A 23,416-nucleotide genomic window follows, 5' to 3' on the forward strand; every position below is an offset into this window, starting at 1 on the left:
TCTCCCTGTCCTGCCGTTGTTACTGCACCATGCAACACAGCAGTAATTCCCGTAGTACTTGACTCCGTACGGCATGACCTGCAAAAAAGTGTTGGTTTTGTCTTCTCTCCTACCTTCGCACAAATCTTCTCCTACGCACTTCACATCGCCCTTTCGCGAAAAGCGTCACGTGCAATTGCCGCAGCTAAAAAAAAAGCAACCTTCGGTGCCATGCATGCACTACTAAGGCAGGAGTGTTTATTCAGAATACGTCGTAGCCACAGCTTACATTCTTCTCAATTCGCAAGTTCTCCAATTGCACTCGTAACACAGGTTTCAGGCAATCTGCGAACGCCACGAATAACGACCTTAAGCATAACTGCATTCTTTTACACAATTGCACACACATGCATTGAATTCAACCTACGTGCATTGAGGGTAATGAGGCATTGAGGGTAATGCTCGAGCAAATCAAATGGCCACATCAGTTACAACTCGGGGATTACATCTCCCTACAGCTGCTGTTCCTGCAACAGATTTGAAGTATTTCCTGCGAAAGAAACTGCGAAGCCACTGGCAACGCTTGTGGGATGCGGAAAGAAATAATAAGCTTCACTTTATAAAACCACAGTTAGGTTTCTGGCCCCCCATAACGAAAACACGACGAATTGATGTCCTGTTCTGTCGTCTAAGAATTGGATATACATATGGCATCCACAATTTTTTGGCTTACTGGTGATGAATCACCAACCTGCGGTAGATGCGGTGAGAGGCTGACCGTCCTCCATGTCCTCGTGGAGGGCCGGGAAGCCGAAAGAGAGAAAGAAATATTTTCCTCAAGCGTACCGGTATCATGTGCCTCTTCATCCCATCACATTTCTTGGTGAAGAACCGCTTTTTTACGCCAAAGCAGTCGTCGATTTCTTGAAAGATGTGGTCCTGCATGTTATTAGCCCAATATGTTCGTAGCGAATCCTCTCTCCAGAGGATGCCGCTGTGATAGTAGTTTTTTATAGCACATGCCTCCAGGCCCTTGAGGTTCAAGGGCTCTGTTTAGGCAGTAGTGCTTCTTGCCAATTACTGCATCTTAAATATTTTAAATATCGTGTCATTCTTTCTCAATGCTTCTTCATTTCATAGTACATCTCATTAGTCATTGCCATGATTTTAGTACATGTATATTTTACGCACTTTACAGCGATTATTTTTGGGCCCCTTTACAGCCACGCTTCATCTACTTCTCAAAATTCATCGCTCCACTGCACACTCACAAACACTGGCATGTCGCTCTTTGGCAATAACTGGCCCTTGCGCAATAAAACACCACACATCATCAATTCAAACTACGTGTACCGGCGTGTGCAGACATTACCTTGGTTCTTTCCAGCTACGCGACGTTTGCATACTTTTAAATCTTTGTGCATGATAGTTAAGACACTCGGTATATATCATATACCTGCCGCAATATTTGCACAAACTGCTGTTGCACACAGCAGTTTCTGTGGCGCACAGGACGTTCTCTCTTCCGCAGCGGCTATCGCGGTTAATTTGACCCCATAAGGTTCTTTGGACAGTTGAGAAATAAGGTGGGAACTGCATTCGCAGACAGAACAGGGCTATTTGACGTGTCATTTAAATAGCACCCTTTTATCGAACTCCGCGTAATATGCCGTCGATATCATATCCTCTGCAAAATGCTTGGCGCAGCCATGGTCGGCAGGTATTAGAGGTCGGTCTGCCCTCAGATTTGCAGGGCGCCACTGCTCTAGACGACCGCTGTCGGACGGCGCTTTGAATGAAGACGCACGCTCCAGTATCCAGAATTGCAGTTTCGAACGAAGCTTTTCTACCCATTTCAAACGCCCCTCAGAAGGCCGCTGCCACCTTTGTCGAGTATCCGTGGCGACAATACACAATCACAAGCTCATGAAACGCGCGCGAACAAAAAGCATGCCTTCAAAACAGCGCGGCCGCACATGCAAGCAGGATAGACACAGTGCGGCAGCACACGCCTTGCCGCCGAGGCTGGGACCCGCAGCGCCCTCTACGACGGCGCCGACCGAGCTGTAACCGAGCCGAACATAATGTGGACGCGAGCGGGCGGCGCTGTCGCGTGCATTGTGGGGAAGAGTGTCAGCACCTCTCTTTATTATTGCTCAAGGTTCCACTGCACCCTCCTCCTCCGCTTTCCTCCTCGCGCTCTCTTCGCTATCGCCGTCTTTAATCTCGCACTGTGATCCGCGTTCGCGTTCATCCGTCTCTGTGCTCGTTCGCTCGGTTACGAAGCATGACGCCGACGCTCGCCGCAGGGATGGGTACCTAACAGCTGTGCTAAAAAAAAGCATCCCTGCCGCTTCAAGTTCAGAGCCTTGAGGGAAATCAAAGGCTTGTAGCGTGCTCACTGTATAATATCGCAGTGCGTATAAGGTGAGCAACCGTCCAGAAGATATAAGCGACACGTGATGCCACGAACCCTGTAGATTAAGCGCGCATGCGCAGCAGTTTATCGCGTGCGCGCCGGAAGACGCGACAGTGTACTAAGAGACAAGCGTTCCGCTGTTCAAATTTCATTCTGTCGTGATGGCGTACATTTCGCTAACGATTTCCCTCGGTTTGTACCACATAAGGAGAGCTATCGTTTACGAGATAAATCTGAATTTCACCGACAAGTGGTTACTAAAACTACGCTACAACCGGGCGTTGTTTTCCACTAGTCGAGTATGCTTTGTAGTGTCTTCCTGAAAAGCCATCTCTTAATCAGCTTGCAATGAGAAAATTACGAGGGTGATGTAACAACTTCTGTTTAGTGTACTTTTGCAACACTCTGACACATCTGCAAAATGCCATTTTCTCAGTGGAAAACATTAAAATATTGTATTGTCCAAAATATAGCCACAAAAACCTATTTAAAGCAAACTTTCGTACGCGCTTCTTAAAACTCGTATGACGTGCTCACAAAAAAAGAACAAAAAAGCATTTACGACGATGCATTACCGGCGTTTGTAATTGCTCGAGATTGCCGCCTAATTTCGTAAGACGAGCGCATGTAAGTGCATCATTGCACAAATTTCGCTCGTGAGCAATGTGTACTCCGTTGATTGCATAGAAGCAACAAGTCTGTTCGAGCTGGCAGCTTATCGTTCCTTTGCATTTCTTGTTTTTAACTCGGATTCTAAGCCGGCTAACGTACAGGAATCAAGTTGGCTGCAACGTGACGTGGTTTGCTCGTACCTAGTGGCAAGGTAAAAAAAAAATACTGTGCAGATTCGCATTGGAGCATAACAACGTACCTTTATATTTTGTACACTCTATTTTTGCCAGCCTTCAGCAACATCTTGCAAACATTTTAAGACCTCCAAAAATCTGCTCCTTGGAAGAAGTTTTAACAGGTTCATTAGGCAAATATGCGCCAGAAAGTTTGATAAAATTTTCATTTTACTGTTCATAAATATGCAGGCAGACCTTTGTACCTGTTAAAGCCTTTTTTATGGCAATCAGCAACAAAGCAAATAAAAGTTGCCTCATCACAGCGGAAAACTCATGCTCCTGCCGCTTTATCCGACGTCACATATCAAAGGTGTACAAACTATGGTGCGTAGAAGGTTGCGTACACCCTAATACAACCCTGCGTAAGCGTTCAGCAGTCGCACCAGCTTTTCTTGTATTCCATCGTACTCACTGCACCAAACCGTATCGTTGACGTCAACATACGGAATGTACACCTCGAAGGCGCATTTCCTCCGCAACTTCAACCTTATCATTGTCATTAGCAAACGCTACCTTCGTGACGCTGCCACTCATATTCTAGGTGCAGAACGTTCATTCATCGGATCTACATAGTTAAAGCATATGCGCTTTCCTCTGGTCATTTACCACTGGCGATGAGTTGAGTAGGCATTCACGAATGCCTACGCTTGGCGGCAATAGGCGGCTGTTTCGAATGTGAAGTTTGTGGGTGCAAAGAGACGGATGGCCTGCCTTCTCTGGGAGTATTTTCGTTTCAGTGGGCAAACAGCGCTATCGATTACTCGACAACTGTTACCTAAAGGGAAGCATTATAATCTAACCGTGGTCACCGCCGACGTCATCACGAGTGGTTAAAATAAATTCTCGGATTTTACGTGCCGAAACCGCAATCTGATTAGGAGGCACGCCGTAGTCTGGGACTCCAGATTAATTTTGACCCCCTAGATTTTGTTAACGTGCACCCAATGCACGGTACGCAGTAGTTTTTGCATGTCGCCCCTGTAGAAATGCGGCTGTCGTGGCCGTGTGCATGAGCGGCTTTAACCGCGCAAAGACCAACGTATCATTTTTGATACGCTGCTCTCAATGCCTAAATACACCAATTTAAGCCCCTGAAGCTCAATATAGAGCCCGTACTTGCGTTTTTGATACGCTGGAGAGGTTTTCACCCAACAAATTAGTAAATCAAATTATCCTACTAAATATTTGTTACTCAGTTTACATTTCACTGTTTCATTCGGACGTATAAACTCTGTTTGGCCAGAAATAAATTTTAACAAACTTTCTTCTTTGATACGGAATGGTGTTCGGGATTTGTGGGATTAAAGGGATGCTTGCTTCCTGAAATGGTTCGGAGTCCATGATATACATATAAGTTTTCACCCCACTCGCCTGTGCGAGGAAGCTTCCTTTTTACGTCACTGATTCTTCAGATTCTTGTTCCTTACCTTTTCTACTCTTTCGCATTACCCCAGTGAAAAGTAGCCAAGCGGACAGTTATTGTGATTAACCTCTCCGTGTTTCATTTACTTCGCTCCCTCAGCTGGCGAACATCGTTTGTCAACTTTACACAACTTGCGTATAACAAAAGAATGAGGCGTAATGTTCTTCATTACGTCGATGCTAAGTTATCTCACTTGGCCATGTCGCACAGCATTGGTGGCTTCGAAGGGATACGTTACAAGTAGCTCCTGTACCGCAAGCTCATGAATGTTGCGTGCGATGACTCTTTGAAACGTGTTCTTTATCACTCTCATCAGCGTCATCTATACAGGACTTTAAGTGTCACGGTTAGACGCAAAATGCTCCTGGTAAACTGTGCTGCCTTGCTATTTGTCTAAAACCTCAGGATAAAGTTGCTGGAACGGTGGTTGATGTCTGAGCAATATTCTTTTCATTGGTGAAAATTCATTGAAAAAATAGTACATGCAGGAACCATGCTTTCTGTGAATACTTAAGGAGCAGAGTCGATCTGAAGCTGCTATGGTATGTAGGAGATGTTCATTGTATGATCATTTTGCTTATTAGTACCTTAGTTCTAAGGTAATAAATTTTCTAGCGAGAGTAATAAATTTGCGGTCATGTTTGTATAAATGTAAGCATTATTTTTACTCGTGAACATAACATTTGTCGAATGGCTTGTGCTCTGTTTCAGGGCCTAACGGAGGCAGATGTGCTCATTGACCAAGCCATTGTTCGAGGCATTGCCAACAACCCAATGGTGACCAACCTTACCTTTGCCTTCTGCTATCCCCGGGACGCCTGCCAGGCCAGCATCAAACGGCTGCTCGCAAATACTACTACCCTAACCAATCTCACTATTACCCACTGGGCGCTCCACGATAGAGCATTCAGTGTAAAGGATATCATAGGCGCACTTTCAGCTAACCGTACCATAACCAGCCTTACCCTGAAAGACCTTAACTTGGGCCCACTGGAAAAAGAGAAGCTAGCAGAGCTCCTGAACTCCAACAGAACACTACAGTATGTGGCCTTCTTGACACGCAGGACGAGCTTGGAGGGAGCTTCCACTTCTCAGGTAGGTGGCTATGGTCTCCAAACCAGTGAAGCGTTTACAAAACACGGGGCCTAAACACAGCATGTGCAGTTAGTGAGCTATAATTGAAAGCGGTAGTCGCACGATTTCCATCGTCGGCCTTTGCTGGCATCACTGAAGCTTGATTCGCATGACGGGACGAATCGCCGATTTAGTCCAACGATGACCACGACGTGTCGGAACTGCAACGAATCGTGCCGCTAGCAGCTTGTCTGCTGCGTTTTTATGTGGCGTGATTCGATGGCACTGAGCTATGTCATGCCAATCCGCTGGCTGGATCGGTTAATCCGTCCCGTTGTGAGAATTACCCTTAAGCCACGTGCTTGATTCAGTGCGCCAAGTAAACGTAAGGCAGAAGATTCCGGGCGCTTACATATAAGATTTATTGCGTTATACGCGGGGAGTAGCAATAAGTGTAGAGAATACTCAGCGCGTGTCTTCAATCGTAGTGTTTGCACAGCACTAAAAAGTAAAAAAAAAAAAAAACTTTGACAGATGCATGGATATCTCGTTTATGGGGAAACGCAATGCACATGAACATTTTAAAGTACTCACATTTGGAACGTCAGCTATGCATACAGGTACCGTGTGTTGATGTTGTCTCGTAGCTAAGTCCTTGACATTGTTACTGTGGGACAAGAAAGCCTGGCGCCTCTGACATCTCCAGACAGCCGCTGCTGTTCGTCTTCCGTAGTTGCTGCTAGCCCCTACTCAATGACCCTTACGTTATTGTTACAAATATATTTATCCGCTGTAGTGAATTGGAATGGAGGCACGTAAGCTTTTATTTGCCCTTCCACACAAGCGTAGACACAAGCGTAGACGAATGCGGACGTACGGGCCGTTGTGTTTAGGGCTTTTCGGTCCTGTCCTTTGTGCTCGTCCGTTCTAATGCGCCATTTATGAAAACGCGACGCGCCCAATAACTGTGAAAACGTGATATTCTGTCATCGCGACAAGTGACTAAAAAAAAAGTATCCCTTCCCCTGTCGAGAAAGTGAGGGTAAGCGAAGTTTGTCGTGCGTTTCTTCGGTGTTCCTCCGAGCGAATTGCACAGACGAGTAGCACGTTGTGCTCGAACCACAAACGGCCGCACGCACAGCAGCTGACTCCGAAGTTCCGGTTGAGAAACTTGCTGCCGGCGGCTTTTCGCTGACGTTTCGCCTGGGCTTCAAAAGCCTCCACGCTAGAATCTGCACGTCGACGACGAGCGCTTTCCTGAGCGCGTTCATACTGGATGGATTTCCATGAAATTGCTTCAAAATTAATGATGTACGCTACGTAAGACAATGAATGGCTCACCCGCCGTGGTTGCTCAGTGGCTATGGTGTTTGGCTGCTGAGCACGAGGTCGCGGGATCGAATGCCGGCCTCGGCGGCCGCATTTCTATGGGGGCTAAATGGGAAAACACCCGTGTACTTGGATTTAAGTGCACGTTAAAGAACCCAGGTGGTCCAAGTTTCCGGAGTCCCCCAGTACGGCGTGCTTCATAATCAGATCGTGGTTTTGGCACGTGCCACCCCATAACTTAACTTTATAGCGGTCATTTATAGCGACCAGCCGCCGACGCTCAAAGTACGCAGTTGCTTGCGGAGCAGAAGCCCCTCCCGCGCTGCCTTCCCGCTCTCCTCCTTTAACCTTCGAGATTCCACTTACCCTTGCGCTCGGTCGCAAGATAGGCATTTGGCGCCGCAGCAAAATGTCGCCGCCCCTTCCCTCCCTTCCATCCCCCCACGGCCTTTCGCTCAACGGAAGGAGGCGCCACCCGCCATGGCTGCTGAGCACGAGGTCGTGGCATCGAATCCAGGCCACGGCGGCCGCATTTCGATGGGGGCGAAATGCGGAAACACCCGTGTACATAGATTTAGGTGCACGTTAAAGAACCCCAGGTGGTCCAAATTTCCGGAGTCCCCCACTACGGCGTGCCTCATAATGAGATCGTGGTTTTGGTACGTAAAACCCCATAATGTAATTTTAAATGAATGGCTCATACCCCCGTAAATACGGCCTCCCCATTATGACAGCTAAAGTGAAATTCTACGCTGGTATGATTAACGGCAACGCAGCCAGCTTTGAAACAGACGACGACAACGAACGCGGGAGCAAGGGCACGAGCGCGTGCCGACCACATAGTTTTTTTAACGTTACATCACCGGCGCATTCTAGCGTATACAAGCTTCGCTTGAAAAAAGTCGCAGTTTCGCCCGAAAGGCGAAGCATAGATTGCGATAGCAAACTGGACAGCTATAGGTCGTAAGAATAGTAATTTTAGTCTGCCGTATAAAGTTGTAAATATAGACATGCGTATTAACAAAATAAACACGCATGGTATCACGCGCGCGCTATCAATCATGAATACATCTGTGGATGACCACGGAAACTCGCTGTCAAAACGCTCTAGGGAGTAAGCGTGGCAGCAGCATCGAGCGAATTGGCCTTCGTGCTTGATCTCGCATCAGTGCTAACGAAGCCGCGAAAACACAGAGCTAGGCGGACTGTGCCCTCCTCGCAGCGGCCGCCCAGGCCGTCTGAAGTAGAACCGTACTTGAAGTAGAACCCTCTTCCGTACAGCCCCCCCCCCCCCCCCCCGAGCCTTTCGCGCGACGCAAATCGGCACGCTTCTTTCCTGCTTTGCTCCCTAGCGCGCTTCTTTCCTGCTTTGCTCCCTAGCGCGCTTCTTTCGTGCTTTGCTCCCTAGCGCGCTTCTTTCGTGCTTTGTTCCTGGCGCGCTTCTTTCCCGCTTTGCTTCCTGGCGCACTTCTTTCCGCTTTGCTCCCTGGCGCGCTTCTTTCCCGCTTTGCTCCCTTTCGCCTTCGGGGCAGCTCCGTGAGTAGCAGCCGCGGGAGCAGAACGCACCCCGATTAGATCTGAACACTTCCTTAGTTCTGACAACGCATTATTTCCCTTGAGCTGCATGTTGTCGAAGCGAGTTATGTAGTTCGCTTGACAAAAGGACGTCTAACGATTAAAACTAACCTTCTCTATATGCGATTCTGCAAAAGGTGCCGCGGCCACATGTAGACGCCCTTGTCAAGGCCCTGAAGAAGACAAAGTCTCTCGAACAACTGGAACTGAACTGGAGCTTCTCGCTGCAAGAGATTCGTCATCTCGCGCAGGCGGTTCATGGTAAGGAGCTGCGACTGCACTTTCTGAAGATCTCCTTGGACAAACCGGAATCTTTTCTCGGAATCCTCGACGGTGTCCCCGGAAGCCGCAATGTCGTATTCGGAGAGTGAGTGAACTAAATGTCATTTATCAGTGGACTCAACGTCACCAGCGGGTTTGCGTTACCTTAAACTTGACAGATGTTTTCACTTTCCTGCGACACAACGTTGTTTCTGTATTTTGCAACTTGCTCCCGATATCACATCAAAAGCTTTTTTCACAGTGTAAGAAACCTGGAATGAGACTTCCAGACTTAATAGAAGTATATGTTGCATGTTCTAAAATTCTGTGTTGGTATTCTTTATGTGCGATTAATCAACAAAATGTATTACCAAAAATTAGGAGGGCACTTAAGCTTCCCCTTTAAGAGTAAAACGCGATAGCATTCAGAGATCCCGGACTATTCCTCACACTTCCCCTTAACTGCGGCTTATGTAACCGTAATGCTTACTGCGAAACCCAGGCGACGAACGCTATGCACGAAGGCGAGCTTTCTGGTAGAAATGCCGTTTTCGCGTAGGCCGATCTGGGAGGTAGTGCACAGCTGGGCCGGAAACAATATAATTGTTCTCAGGTTTCTGTTATCATTTCGCACTTTAAATATTTAAGTCTGAGAAGATTTAACGTAAGACACGCGCTGGTGTTTTGTTTAATAACATTTGCAGAGCAACGACGCAGCCACAGGGCTTCCGCGATGTTTTCGATCGAGTAGCTTCAGCAAAATAGTACTTACAAAAGCTAGGAGCCTGAATTCAGATCTCGAACAACTTCAGTACGCGCTAAAAGGAAACGAACACGCCTCCAAGACCTCCGGCGCACGTAGATCGACCTGCCGTGTTGGCGCAGTGGATGTGGCGTTCCGCTTCCACTAAGCACAAGATCTCGGATTCACATTTCCGGCCGCGGAGGCTTCATTCTGGTAGCAGTCAAGTGCAAAAACGGCGCCCATATACCATGCTTCGGACGATACCAACTTGTCCAAATTAATACAGAGGCTGCTACTTGCAAATCTTACAAGCCGTAAGCACCGCTGGGACGCGAAACCCTATAAATCAATCCCCGAGGTCTAGGCGAACACGTAGCACGAATTTTTTTGGTGCGTCTTCTACCCCGCTTCATACGTCACACATGCGGAACCAGTGGCAAGTCCACATAGAAATTTGCTCTACCCGCATTTGTTTCTCCATATCTACGAGCTCGCTGTGCAAATATTTTATAAAAGATGTGTGCCGCTTTTAACGATAACCTTCAAGTCTTTATTACCTCTAAATATACCTAACTGTAAAGTTATTTTTATACCGTATTTTCCAAGTTCACGTCCAAATTGTATTCAGAATTTATTGTATTTACAACATGATAGCTCTAATATGGCCCCATCTGTAGTTAAAAAAAACTTACCTAGATACATAATTTTATATACAGCTAACATTTACCACCATATATGCTGCACACGCACTGCAAAGTTATGGAGTTCGCGATCGCAAGTGATAAAACGGCTTCAGTCTTTATTAAGTGTTCATTAGACGCAAATTGATTTTAGGTGCACGACAATTACATGTATATCATGTGGAAAAGTATTGCAATTTTTACTGTGCTGTCCTAACAATCCCTTATAATTCGCATAAGGTAGTAATCACAGAAGACATTCTTCTTTTTGTTTTCTTTTATTTACCCTGTAACTTGTTCATCTCAATGTTCGGTAAGAGGATCAGTTCGCACTCAGTAAATACCTTGTAATACATGGTTGTACAACTCGTCTGATCGAGTACCAAAAACGAGTGTTTAATACATGTTAGAGGTCTCAGCTTATGCACGTCCAACTTGATCACAAACGTCTCTGGACAACGTGCTCAACCTATATTTAGTACCTGACTTATGCATAAGTATGCTGGTGGAAGGTTAAAGCATGCTGTTAAAATAAGATCCGGTAACTGCGACTATCATGACGTCATTGAAAGCGTTGAAATTTTAAGAACAGCTGGAAAAGCACACGAATGTCAAGAAAGAAGTCCTGCCGCCATTGCACTTGCTGAACGCGTCGCAGCTTAGTAATCAAGAGACTAACGGCGCAGGTTTCCGTAATTTGCAAGCAAAGAAACTTGATCTCACTGCAGTATCTCAAGTTTGTGGCTCACACATGCTAGTGGAAAAAAAAGTTTAATTGCAACGATAGCAATATTGTGCCTGCACACTCAAGCTAGGTGGGGTACCTAGGCGCATACTAAAGCTCATCATTTCGAGCAGTATACGTTTCGTGCACAAGGATTCCCCATCGGAACCGGAAGCCGGAACCTCTAAAACTCATTTACAGCACTTTCTAGGCTCAGTGGCCTTTTTCTTCACACGAGCATAAATGCGCGTCCCTTATAGTATTTGTTCACGTGCAGACATTAACGCCTGCAAACCAAACGCCAATAACCTTTCCCCTCCGGCGTAGGTGCAGTTTCCTTGAAGGACCGTTTCTCCCCATGATTCCCGCGAGGCAAGTCCCGGCCAAACAACCGCTGTGCTCCAGCACTATCTGCACCATTTCGCTTAACAACTTGTGTCGGGTGCTAGCCGGCGACGGTGGTGACCGCATCAGATGGCTTGAGCTACGGCCTTGTGCGAACTCCTGCCCTGAAGTCAGACACTACCTGGCTTCGTACCTGGCCTCTACGCGCAGGCTACGGATGCTCCACGTGGAAATCAAGAACGATCCAGAATTAGTGACCGCTGTTTTCCACGGCCTAGTGGACAACAGTAGCATCGAGCATCTCTACATATATGGTAAGTTAAAACACGGCAGTCAGACATAATTTAGAGAAATGTGGCTTTTCCTGTAATTCTGTGGGCTGTGAGTATTATACTGCGGGCTGGATTGCGGAAAAACACGCACGATTTTTCGTCGACTGGTTCCATAAAATAAAGAAAACGAACGACTGTATAATCGCTTACGCCATTTTCATTTCAGTATCTTTCATGCGACATCTACTAGGTATGCATGGAAATGCGTACTGCATCGTAACACGCGTATTCGACATCACGCTGTTCGCTTAGAGCACGAATCTTTTCTACATGGCTTTCATTACCGCCACTGTGGCCGCCATCTTGGCGTACTAGGACGCCGAGAAGCTGCGTAAACAAGAAACGTGACGGCACGACAGAGACAAACCGATAACAGTAATAATTCAGTCAAGAACAGTCGCCACCGAAAGCGAAACGATGTGTTCGTGATACTATGGTGCACTGAAGTCATCGTGGCCGCAATGTTTTCGTACTTCCATAGTGATAATATCTGTGCGTCACGTTACGTGAACACTCTATAAGTGTATTAAACTTAGTAGCAGCAGTGAGTGAGTGAGTGAGTGAAACAACTTTAATCGGTCCACAATAGACGCGAGTAAACTAAACGTCACCTGGCTACGCCCACTTGGGGACCATCAAGAGAAACCTGACGGCCCTCTCGCGGGCCCTCTGGACTGCCAGGATTTGACGTCTCATCCTGGACCATAATAAGCTTGATCATTTCCTCTTGGGTGAAAGGGGGACCGGTAGAGGCGCAGCCCCACAGGACATGCTCTAAGTCCGTATAACCACCACACATGGGGCAGTCCGGGCTTGGGAACCGTTCGGGGTACATTGAGTGCAGTGCCGCAGGGCTCGGGTAAGTAGCTGCAGTAGCATTTACTTCAAATCACAAAATTTAACAACACGTAGAACAAGTATTCAACCGTAGGCTTCAAGCAGTAAAGAAAAATTCAATTGCACTTTATTCGAAACGCTGTATACCAAGCCACACAAATGAAATCGAGGGTTCGACGGAAGCCCGTCTGGTCGGGATGAAACATGAAGCAACTAAAACGACATACACCGACCCAAATAAAAGCTAAAAAATAATAAAAACTGAGTAAAAGACGTTTTGGCTTCGCTACGGAAGCCTTGTTCACAATGGGGTGAAGGAAAATTCGTTGCAGCTTATGTACTCTTGAGCACGTGACGCAAACAGCGCGTGTACGACTGGGGGAAGGTTCCCTTACTTCGATTGAGCATGTGACGTGTTTTTTGTATCTCCGACTCTAGATAGAGATGTGGTTTCAAGTTTCTTTCTTGGCCGATAATTCTTGACTTTTCCCAGTGAATCTGGTGGCCTGTTGCATCCGTATGTTCGGCAAGGGCATTCGAAACTATTCGTTTCTTTTCGATATCGTTCTGATGCTGCCGCAGTCTGTTTGAAGTTGCCCGATTCACCGATGTATGCGTAGTCTCAATCTGCGCAGGGTATCTTTTAGACCACGCCAGGAAACGATTATCTCGGAAGATTGTCCTTACCGCCCACGAGTGCGTGCCTCAGCTTACAGATAGGCACGTGTGCTACCTCAACGTCATAAGTGCGCAGCACACGAGACAAGGCCTCGCTTATCCCAGGAACGTAGGGTATGGCAGCACGTTTTCTTCGTCGGGGATTAGCCGGTCGGACGGAATCAGATAGGCGGTGTTGCACAGCATTAAAAAACGAAGTGGGATAGCCGCTTGCCGAGAGATCGCCACGCACGTGGTCCAAGTCTGTGGAACGGCCTTCTGCTTAGGTGTAAATGCGGTTCGCACGGTTGAACAGGGAGGCAACAACCGACCTTTTGTGAGCGTCCGGATGAACGGAATGAAAGTTTAGGTAGTGGCCAGTGTGAGTTTCCTTTCGGTATACGCTAAACGAAAGCGCTCCATCGCATCTGCTGACAAGCACATCCAAAAATGGGAGACTATTGTCGACCTCCGTTTCTACTGTGAATTGGATGGCCTTTTCCTGACTGTTTAGGTGCGCAGTGAACGAAGTCAAAGCCCTGCGCCGAATCACGCAGAAACAGTCGTCCACATAGCACAGAAAAACTCTTGCCCTGGGACTGAAGGAAGCGCGCGCACGACTTTCCAGCCATTCCATCGTCAGATTGGCCGGCAGTCACTGAGGCGGAGGCACCCATTGCCGTACCGTGGACTAGCCTGTAGAAGACCTTGTCGAAGCAGAAGTACGTGTTTCCAAGGCAAAAGCAGAGGAGCCTCTTGAGGTCAGGCACGTCAACGGGGAGCGTCAATTTGTAGAGGGGAGCGGGTGTACACCCCCTCCCCACACCCCCTCCCCTCTCTACAAGTTATCCGGATACCTGCACAAGATCCTGTCTCCACTCGTCGGAAAGGGCTCCACGCATGTGAGCAACTCCTGCGACTTTATTGAAAAAGTTCGTGACGTGACACTAGACGACGACGAGGTGATGGTTTCTTTCGACGTGATGTCGCTGTTTACCTCAATTCCGACTGACATGGCTGTGGAAGCATGCACTTCTGCTTTAGAATCTGACAGGACTTTGCCAGACAGGTCGCCCGTTGACGTGCCTGACCTCAAGAGGCTCCTCTGCTTTTGCCTTGGAAACACGTACTTCTGCTTCGACAAGGTCTTCTACAGGCAAGTCCACGGTACGGCAATGGGTGCCTCCGTCACAGTGACTGCGGCCAATCTGACGATAGAATGGCTGGAAAGTCGTGCGCTCGCTTCCTTCAGTCCCAGGCCAAGAGTTTTTATGCGCTATGTGGACGACTGTTTCTGCGTGATTCGGCGCAGCGCTTTGACTTCGTTCACTGCGCACCTAGACAGTCAGGAAAACGCCATCCAATTCACAGTAGAAACGGAGGTCGACAATAGTCTCCCATTTTTGGATGTGCTTGTCAGCAGATGCGATGGAGCGCTTTCGTTTAGCCTATACCGAAAGGAAACTCACACTGGCCGCTACCTAAACTTTCATTCCGTTCATCCGGTCGCTCACAAAACGTCGGTTGTTGCCTCCCTGTTCAACCGTGCGAACCGCATTTGCACCGAAGCAGAAGGCCGTTCCACAGACTTGGACCGCGTGCGTGGCGATCTCTCGGCAAGCGGCTATCCCACTTCGTTTTTTAATGCTGTGCAACACCGCCTATCTGATTCCGTCCGACCGGCTAATCCCCGACCAAGAAAACGTGCTGCCATACCCTACGCTCCTGGGATAAGCGAGGCCTTGTCTCGTGTGCTGCGCACTTATGACGTTGAGGTAGCACACGTGCCTATCTGTAAGCTGAGGCACGCACTCGTGGGCGGTAAGGACAAGCTTCCGAGATAATCGTTTCCTGGCGTGGTCTACAAGATACCGTGCGCAGATTGCGACTACGCATACATCTGTGAATCGGGCAACTTCAGAGACTGCGGCAGCATCAGAACGATGTCGAAAAGAAACGAATAGTTTCGAATGCCCTTGCCGAACATACGGATGAAACAGGCCACCAGATTGACTGGGAAAAGTCAAGAATTATCGGCGAAGAAAGAAACTTGAAATCACGTCTATATCTAGAGTCGTTGGAGATAAGAAAAGACGTCACACGCTCAATCGAAGTGAGGGAACCCTCCCCCAGTCGTACACGCGCTGTTTGCGTCACGTGCTCAAGAGTACATAAGCTGCAACGAATTTTCCTTCACCCCATTGTGAACAAGGCTTCCGTAGCGAAGCCGAAACGTCTTTTACTCAGTTTTTATTATTTTTTAGCTTTTATTTTGGTCGGTGTCTGTCGTTTTAGTTGCTTCACCAAGCCACACAGAAACCATTTTAGAATGAGCGAGAAAAGGTGAGTTGATATTGTCTGGTGCACGTCATAGCATTCCAATAGATTTCAACGAATAAGTGTTTACTTTCAAAGAAATAAATTGCAACGCCAGTTTAAACCTGTCGAATGATACTGCGGATTTTGTTTTTCAAGCTGGTTAAACAGCGCAGGAAAGCACGTACACGGGCAAGAAGGGATAAAACAAGACGCTTACTTTTGCCTAATGTTTTTTTTTCGCGCACAACATTATAGGAACCCGCCGTAATTGCTCAGTGGCTATGGTGTTGGGCTGCTGAGCACGAGGTCGCGGGAATGAATCCCTGCAACGGCGGCCGCATTTCGATGGGGGCGAAATGCGAAAACACCTTTGTACAGAGATTTAGGTGCACGTTAAAGAACCCCAGGTGGTCCAAATTTCCGGAGTCCCCCAGTACGGCGTGCCTCATAATCAGATCGTGGTTTTGGCCTACAACCCAATAACTTAACTTTATAGCGGTCATTTCACGCAGAGTGTCCAAAACTTGTCGCTCCACTATCTCCGATTTTCTTGCAAAAATGATGGCCATTTACCACCTTGCTTAGAGCTTTGCCATTATATTTTAAGCGAAAAATGTAACTTGAGGCGCTTTCAAAGTTTGTTGAAGTGCGTACGTAGTCGGCTTCCGCTCTGCGAGCAACTTGTACTTTGCGCGGCGGCGGGCGGTCGCGCACCTCGTGTCTTGAAAGCGACCTGCAACATGGCTCCTACCTTTGTATGCGCTGTGCTTTCGACGCTCAGTTCCCGTTGAAGCGATAGACCGCACGAACCTTCGCTTGCTGCTGCTGGCGCGCTCGCTCACGCCAGCGTTTTCACAGCGGTTGTGTGCTGTCATCGAGTGTGATCTGTTCATGTTTGCTTGTGCGCGTTGACGTCATGCTTGTTAATTCAGTTAGTAAGCGAATGTGTGCAAGTTTATCCAGCTGATAAAACTACTATCCTTACTCCATAAAGCTCTCTACTAATTTGCTATCGCAATTGATGCTTCGCCTTTCCGGTGAAACTGCTATATTTTTTCTTTTACCTTTACATCGCTCCTGCCTTCTATTCCAGGTCACAGGGGTTAACTTTGTGTGTCACAGCGACCTTTGGTTATACATACTGGGTTAAAAGAGAGTTGTAGATGGGGCACACATCGAACATAATCCAGTCGCGTCCCCTCGTTGGACTCAGTAGCAGGTGGCTCGCATCCCTCCTGAACACATGCATATATCTATGGCAGAACGAGTTCGTAGACTTACAGGTCGTCCTCAGAAAAGAAAGCGCCCGATGTTTTCCAGTTCCTTGGCAAACACAAAAACAAAATTTCCCAGATATCATGCAGTGCACAGTGACAAGACAGAAACGACAGCAAGAATGGTTTCACCTTTTCTCATAGCAAAATACTGATATACTCTGTAGTGTCGGGTTAAGAGACCACGAAGATGGCCAGTGGTGACAGTCTGTTGGAACTAAACTACAAGAAGCAGTAGCAAAAGCTATCCAAACGTGTTACTTGGGGACGTCCTGGTGACCGTAACCAAACACCGCATAATGAACACTGTTCGACGTGTCATTTCAGAAGATGGCTATTGAACTGACAGAGGCAGAGGTTATAGAAGGATGGAGTGATGAGAACGTGATTAATGCCCAAAGAATGAGAATGAGGAGACAAAATAACTCCAGCGGGACATCGCACACTAACATTTGGGTCCAGTCTGCTGCCCGAAACCATCGAGGCAGGATACAGATACACGTCAGGCCGTGCCTCCGAAACATCTAACGTGATTCAAATGTCAACGATATGGCCACAGTTTACAAAGCTGCAGAAGCCGCCAACCTGTGCAAGGGGGGGGGGGGGGGGTCAGCATGAGCCCCCCTCTGACAACAGCGATGGCATACTTCATTGCGCTAACTGCCACTGCATCCACGCAGCTTACTCCCGATCTTGTCCCACGTGGAAAAGAGAAAAAATATAACAGCAAAACAAAACATCTTCAAAGCGCGAAAAAGCTCCTCATTTTCCCCGTACGTAGGGTATGCTGATGTGGTCCTAAGGGGGCAGGGCCGCAGCAGGCTTCCGGCTTCAGCCCGTTCCACAGAACATGTGGACCATGGTTGTTCAACCAGCCCACTCGGCGGGTGCATCCAGCGCTGACCGACCATTTAGGCAGGGCCCATCAGCCTCTTGGTTGGTGGCCTGAAAGGTCTCGTCTCTAGGCCACGCCTTCAAGGCGAACGCATCGCTCGCAAGAGCGGGTTGCGCCAACATCCAGCAAGAGGCGATGTACGCGACTCCCATTCAAACTGCATCACCAGCGCCGAAACAGTGTCAGTAATTTCTCGGCCACTCTAAAGAGAAAAAGCCCGCATTACAGGGCCCGAAAGGTCCCCGAGTTAGCTTTCGTATATGACAGACAGCACATACCTCTTTCGCAATATGGACATGCGAATATTACAGTGGAATATTAGGGGAGTTCTCTACAATCTAGTTAATGTTAAACACCTTCTTTAAAACTAAGCTAAGAATGCTGTGTTCACCAAAGATATTCAGTTTCTGAGAATGTGCCATTTTTCAGAAAAGCGCGACGATGCTTGTGCCTCGTCGGGTGGTGGGGCGATAATTAAGGGGTTGCTTGCCAGGAATTACATTTTCGAACGTCCATTGAAGCAGTTGCTGTCAGAGCACTGCTGTTCGATAAGCTTTTGACAGTCACTTCATTAGCATCACTCCCAGCTATCACCATCAGAGAACAAAATTTCAGAGCCTTATCGATGAACTTCTGGAAGCCTATATAGGCGTAGGAGATGCGAACGCTCATAGCACGCTGTGGGGAGACTGTCGTTGTGAAGAGGTTGCCTAGCATAAAATCTACTTTTTTCATCAGGTGCATGCTTGCTTAGTCAGGAGTCCAGATTCTATAGGGTTGCACGTAATACATTCTCCTCGATAGACAATTATAGCATCAGGCACACTCATGCCAGTACTTAGAGTTGAACGTCATAAAGCACCCTTACGGAAATGATCACTTGCCGATTGTTTTAAACCTAACAAAACCAGATGAATGCTACCCCCAATTTCTCAGATAAAAAGTATTCAGGCGACTTTAAGCTGTTTCGCGAACTTATCCAGTTGACAAGGGATGAGAACCGTGTCCTCGGTATTGATGAAGTGTCATAGCTAAAAGCGTTTATAACTAATGCCACGTGAATATGTATTCAACAAACTACAACCTCGACTTCTAAACAACGCATTCCCTGGTGGACTGAGGGATGTATGGAAGCACGAAGGAATAAGTGTAAGGCGTGGTGTCTCCCACGTGACTTTCCAAAGGCGAAGAACCTCACAAGCTCTAAACATGTAAAATCACTAGCGGGTGAACAATGACGTACTGCTAGAAGGGAAAGCTGGCAAAAGTACATTTGAGGCAATAATTCATACACGCAAGAAAGAAAAGTATGGAACACAGTAACAAAATTATTATATGGGCCTTGTAACCATTTGCCTTTAGTAGAAGATCAAGGCCAGAGTCTTGAAGACCAGGCCAGGTGCCCTTAGAGAGCATTTCGAGCGTGTTTCCAGTTGATAACATTACTCCGAATCTTCTCTGACGCACAGGAATATAGCAGAAATTAAGGCATTGAATGGCAAATGCACTGGAGGTGAGCAATAGAAACGTCCATTTCGCATAGCCGAGCTCCTCGCATCTTTAAATGCTTGTGTGAAGTCTGCTCCTGGAATAGATCAGATCTGTGTAGATAATAACAAAACACTTGCACCCTGATACACAAAATACTCTGCTGTCCCTCTTCAACACAATCTGGGCAAAAGGATACATGCCGATAGCATGGAAAGAGGCGATTGTACTCCCTTTATTAAACAGGCTAAGGATCCATCTCCTATCACAAATTACCGGCCTATAGCGCTAACAAGCTGCCTTTGTAAGCTCTTCGAAACAAAAAAACATTAATCGCCGCCTAATACTCTTTCTCGAATCAAATTGCTTGACCCATATTAATGTGGATTTAGAGAAGGTTGATCCACAAGTTACCACCTCAACCCGCAGTCTTCTTTGATATCGAAAGGGCTTATGACACCACCTGGTATTACGCAATATTGTGAGATATCAAGGAAATGTTTTCGTGGCAACATGCTTAACGTTATAGAAAGTAATTTATCGAATAACACGTTGCGTGTTAGAGTTCGGTATTCCCTGTCCAGGCCCTATATCCAGGAGACTGGGATACCACGTAGTGGTGTACATAGTTGTACGCTTTTCATGGCAGAAATGAATTCGTTACATTCATTTATTCCACGAAGTATGTTTTATTCCACCTATGTTGATGACGTGCAGATGGGATTTAAATCCTGTAAACTATCAATCTGAGAACGGCAGGTTCAGCTTGGCCTGAACAAATTGTCGATATGGGCACAGAGGAATGTAATTAAGCTAAACCCCTTGAAAACTTCCTGTCTCATTTATTGAAGAAATAGAGGCTTGGTATCAGACACCCATATTGACCTGCATGGTTGACACGTACCTGTGGACAGAGTACACATTTAGGCATCGTTTTAGACACGATGTTAACCTTTATTCCACACCTGAAGTATCTTACGAACAAATGCCTAAGAACTGAACATTCTAAAAACCATGTTACACAACTTGGGGTAGTGACAGGAAGTGCCTCATAAACCTTTATATAAGCCGCATTCGGGCACACTTCGATTACGGGGCCATAGTGTATGAATCGAGTCCTTCTAGCGCCTTGAAAATGCTGGATGCTTTCCACCACCTAGAACATGACCTAGGAGTTGTCCTGAAGGTTCCGGTCTTCTTCAGGACAAGTGTTGCATGAATCTCTAGGTTGAATCTAACAAGTCGTTGCTTTTTGCTTCATCTTTAAACGCCGCACTCTAGTTTCATGTACTTTCTGAAAGAACGTAAACCGCAACCGTCCCTTTTACGTAACCGTAAAGGACATGTCATCTGCAACGCTGTTCAATAATCGACCTGCAGCTAGAGAACCCTTCTCTCTGCGCGTAAGAAAACTTCCTGATGAAATGGGAGTATCAATTCTTGAGCATAGCCTGATGGTCCTAGCGAAGCCGTTGCCTGCCGTGGCAGTGGCAGCTCATACGATGTGATCCAGATGCCCATATTCGAATGCATTTCCCAGAACTTGAGTCGAAGTACATGTGCACAGAAGTTTACACTGACGCTTCTAAGTCGCATGCCAGCATGTTTGATGCAGCAATGGGTCCATTCTTCTAGGTGACCGATGACCTGCACGTGGAAACAAGTATCTTTACTGCTGAGGCCTATGCACTTTTGTTGGCTGTGAAACACATAAGGTAATCAAATCATTATATATATATATATATTAGACTCTCAAGGCGCAGAAACCCAGCACTTGGCTTTATTTCGTTCTTAGCACAACGTATTTCTCCCCAGCATGTCGTTCGGTTTTTTAGCTGCACCACTTTTAAAGAAAAATTGCCTCTGACCGATAACACGATGCTAACCCTTACTAAATAACTCGATGAGGTAGCCATTACTTCTACGAGAAATCAAAATGACTAATATAATAATTCACAGGATTAAAATAAATTTTTAATTATTGTACAACATATTTCAAGCTTCGAACGGTCGCTAGTGAGTATACAAGGCATATCCACTTGGAACGAATTTTCAGGACTACACGACTTTCGAGACAGTAATTTTCAAAATGTCGGGCGCAATGCATTGGCCTTCCAGTTAATTTTGTGCTTCAATGCATAAAACAGCTGTTTCTTCAAAATGTAAGTAGAACAAAAGTGCGTTTTTACCGCAAGTTTGACGGCTTACATCCGGAAACCGGTGCCAACCAGTTAGGTTCCAGGCCCTCCACAGTGAAAACACGACAAAATCATGTCGCTATCTCTTGACTCGGGGTAGGACACCCGCATGACAGCCACCGTTTTTTGCTGACTGGTAATGAACCTCCAACTTGTGGTAGATGTGGTGAGAGGCTGACCGTGCTCTACATCCTCCTGGAGTGAAGGGAAGCAGCAGCTGAGAGGAACTTTCCTCCAACATACCGGCAGCACATCCCTATGCATCCTGTAATATTTCTTGGTGTAGAATCGTTTTGTGAGATCAAAGCAGTGCCAGGTTTCTTGAACAATGTCGTGTTACGTGTCATTAGCCCAAGAAATTCGTAGCGCATCCTCTTGTCACAGGATGTTGCTGTGATAGTAGTGTTCGGTATAGCACATGCCTCCAGGCCCTTGCGTACATATCAAGGACTCTATTAAGGCAGTAGTGCTGCTTGCAAATGTTTGCCTCCAACATATATTAGTTTATCATAACATAATATTTCACAGTGTACCTTTCGTGTTCATAGAACACCTCATTAATTATACAAGACGGCAAGTTGGCCCAGTTGGTTGAGATTCATCGTAAGGATCGTAACAGCGCAAACAAGACACGGACATAAGGAAGGAAACACAACACACAGCGCCGTGTTGTCGTGTTTCCTTCCTTTTGTCCGTGTCTTGTTTGCGTTGTTACGATCCTTACGATGAATCATTAATTATAGCCATAGCCTTATTACATATATATTTTACGCACTATACAGCGTCTGTTTTTAGGCCCTTTACAGCCGAGTAATATGTACCTCTCCTAATTCATCGCTTCACTGCCGACTCATTAACACTGACCAGGCGCTCTTTGGTCACACTAAGCTCTTGCGCCACAAAACACCACATTCATCATCAGTCGGCATGCGCAGTGCGAGACTGTGACATGAATTTCCTCAGAGCCCGAGTGCTTGACTATTTCGCAAAGTCCTAAAAACTAGAGTAATACATTGGTTGGGGCTTTTCGGTAAATAGTATAATAAGGTAGGTAGGTAAAAACTTAATTTTTGTACGGCAAGTCAATAGGGTGGGCTTCACCCTGCCTAGGCGTCTGCTACGAGCCCTTGGGCTCTGGCCGCGTCGTCGTCCTGTTGGACTGCCCACAGGACTGCCCACGTTGACCACAGTTGAGCTGAGCAGACACCAACGTGCGCGGAGGCTTTCGCTAGAGGCTGTCTCCCCCTTGCTACTTGACAGGCCTTGGCATTCTCACAACATATGCTCAAGAGTTCCTCTTGAGCCACATAACTTACATTCGTTTGTCTTGTATATATCTGAATATATATTCCACTTTACTGGATTACACTATGTCCTCGTTTGTTGCAAACACCCGGGACAAACCACAAAGAAGAGACGAGACAGCGCCAGTGCTGGCTTCGTCTCTTCTTTGTGGTTTGTCAAGGGTGTTTTCGCTGAATTTGTTCCACCATAAAATCCTAACTGGTAGAAATATTGTCTTTGTCTCATCTTCCTTCAGAGCTCTTTAGAAAATATTCAGCGACCATCCACTATGGGAAGACGGATGACCAGCAACGATGTCGGTTTTATTTTTTGTATTTTTTTATTTGGGTGGTTGCGATAAATGGTTGAAGAGACAACACATCACTTCATTGTATCACCACGCGCCGTATGCTGTATGTACGAGTGAAAGCGAGTTTAGGCGACTAGATTCACACCACCTTGCACCATCGGCCGCAACAGGTTAGGCTGCTGCGCTTTTGGCTTCTCGTCGCTTTCGCATCCATTCGCGCTCTTGAGCGCACCGGCACTTCTTGAAGGCGCGCTCTTCCTCTTCGGAGTGAGCGACATGGGTCGTAACCAAACCGATTCCTAAGGGCAAGTGATGACGTCGCTAGGAAAATGGTCATGTCAAGAGAGAATGAGACACCTATTGGTTGGTAGACTATTAAGCTTTATAACTGACGTTTCGACACGTCTCGTCATAGACTAG

General features: G+C 46.8%; 1 protein-coding gene across 1 annotated transcript in view; it reads left to right on the plus strand.

Annotated features, from left to right (window-relative positions):
• Positions 1–23,416, plus strand: part of LOC119437244 (uncharacterized) — a 63,188-nt gene that overhangs the window by 24,107 nt on the left and 15,665 nt on the right. Inside the window, exons 4-6 of the mRNA XM_037704285.2 lie at positions 5,381–5,764; positions 8,785–9,014; positions 11,385–11,716. Coding sequence (XP_037560213.1) covers positions 5,381–5,764; positions 8,785–9,014; positions 11,385–11,716 — 946 coding nt within the window. The remainder of the gene's footprint in view (positions 1–5,380; positions 5,765–8,784; positions 9,015–11,384; positions 11,717–23,416) is intronic.

The sequence above is a fragment of the Dermacentor silvarum genome, chromosome 1 (assembly GCF_013339745.2).
Source record: "Dermacentor silvarum isolate Dsil-2018 chromosome 1, BIME_Dsil_1.4, whole genome shotgun sequence".
NCBI classification, from domain to species: Eukaryota; Metazoa; Arthropoda; class Arachnida; order Ixodida; family Ixodidae; genus Dermacentor; species Dermacentor silvarum.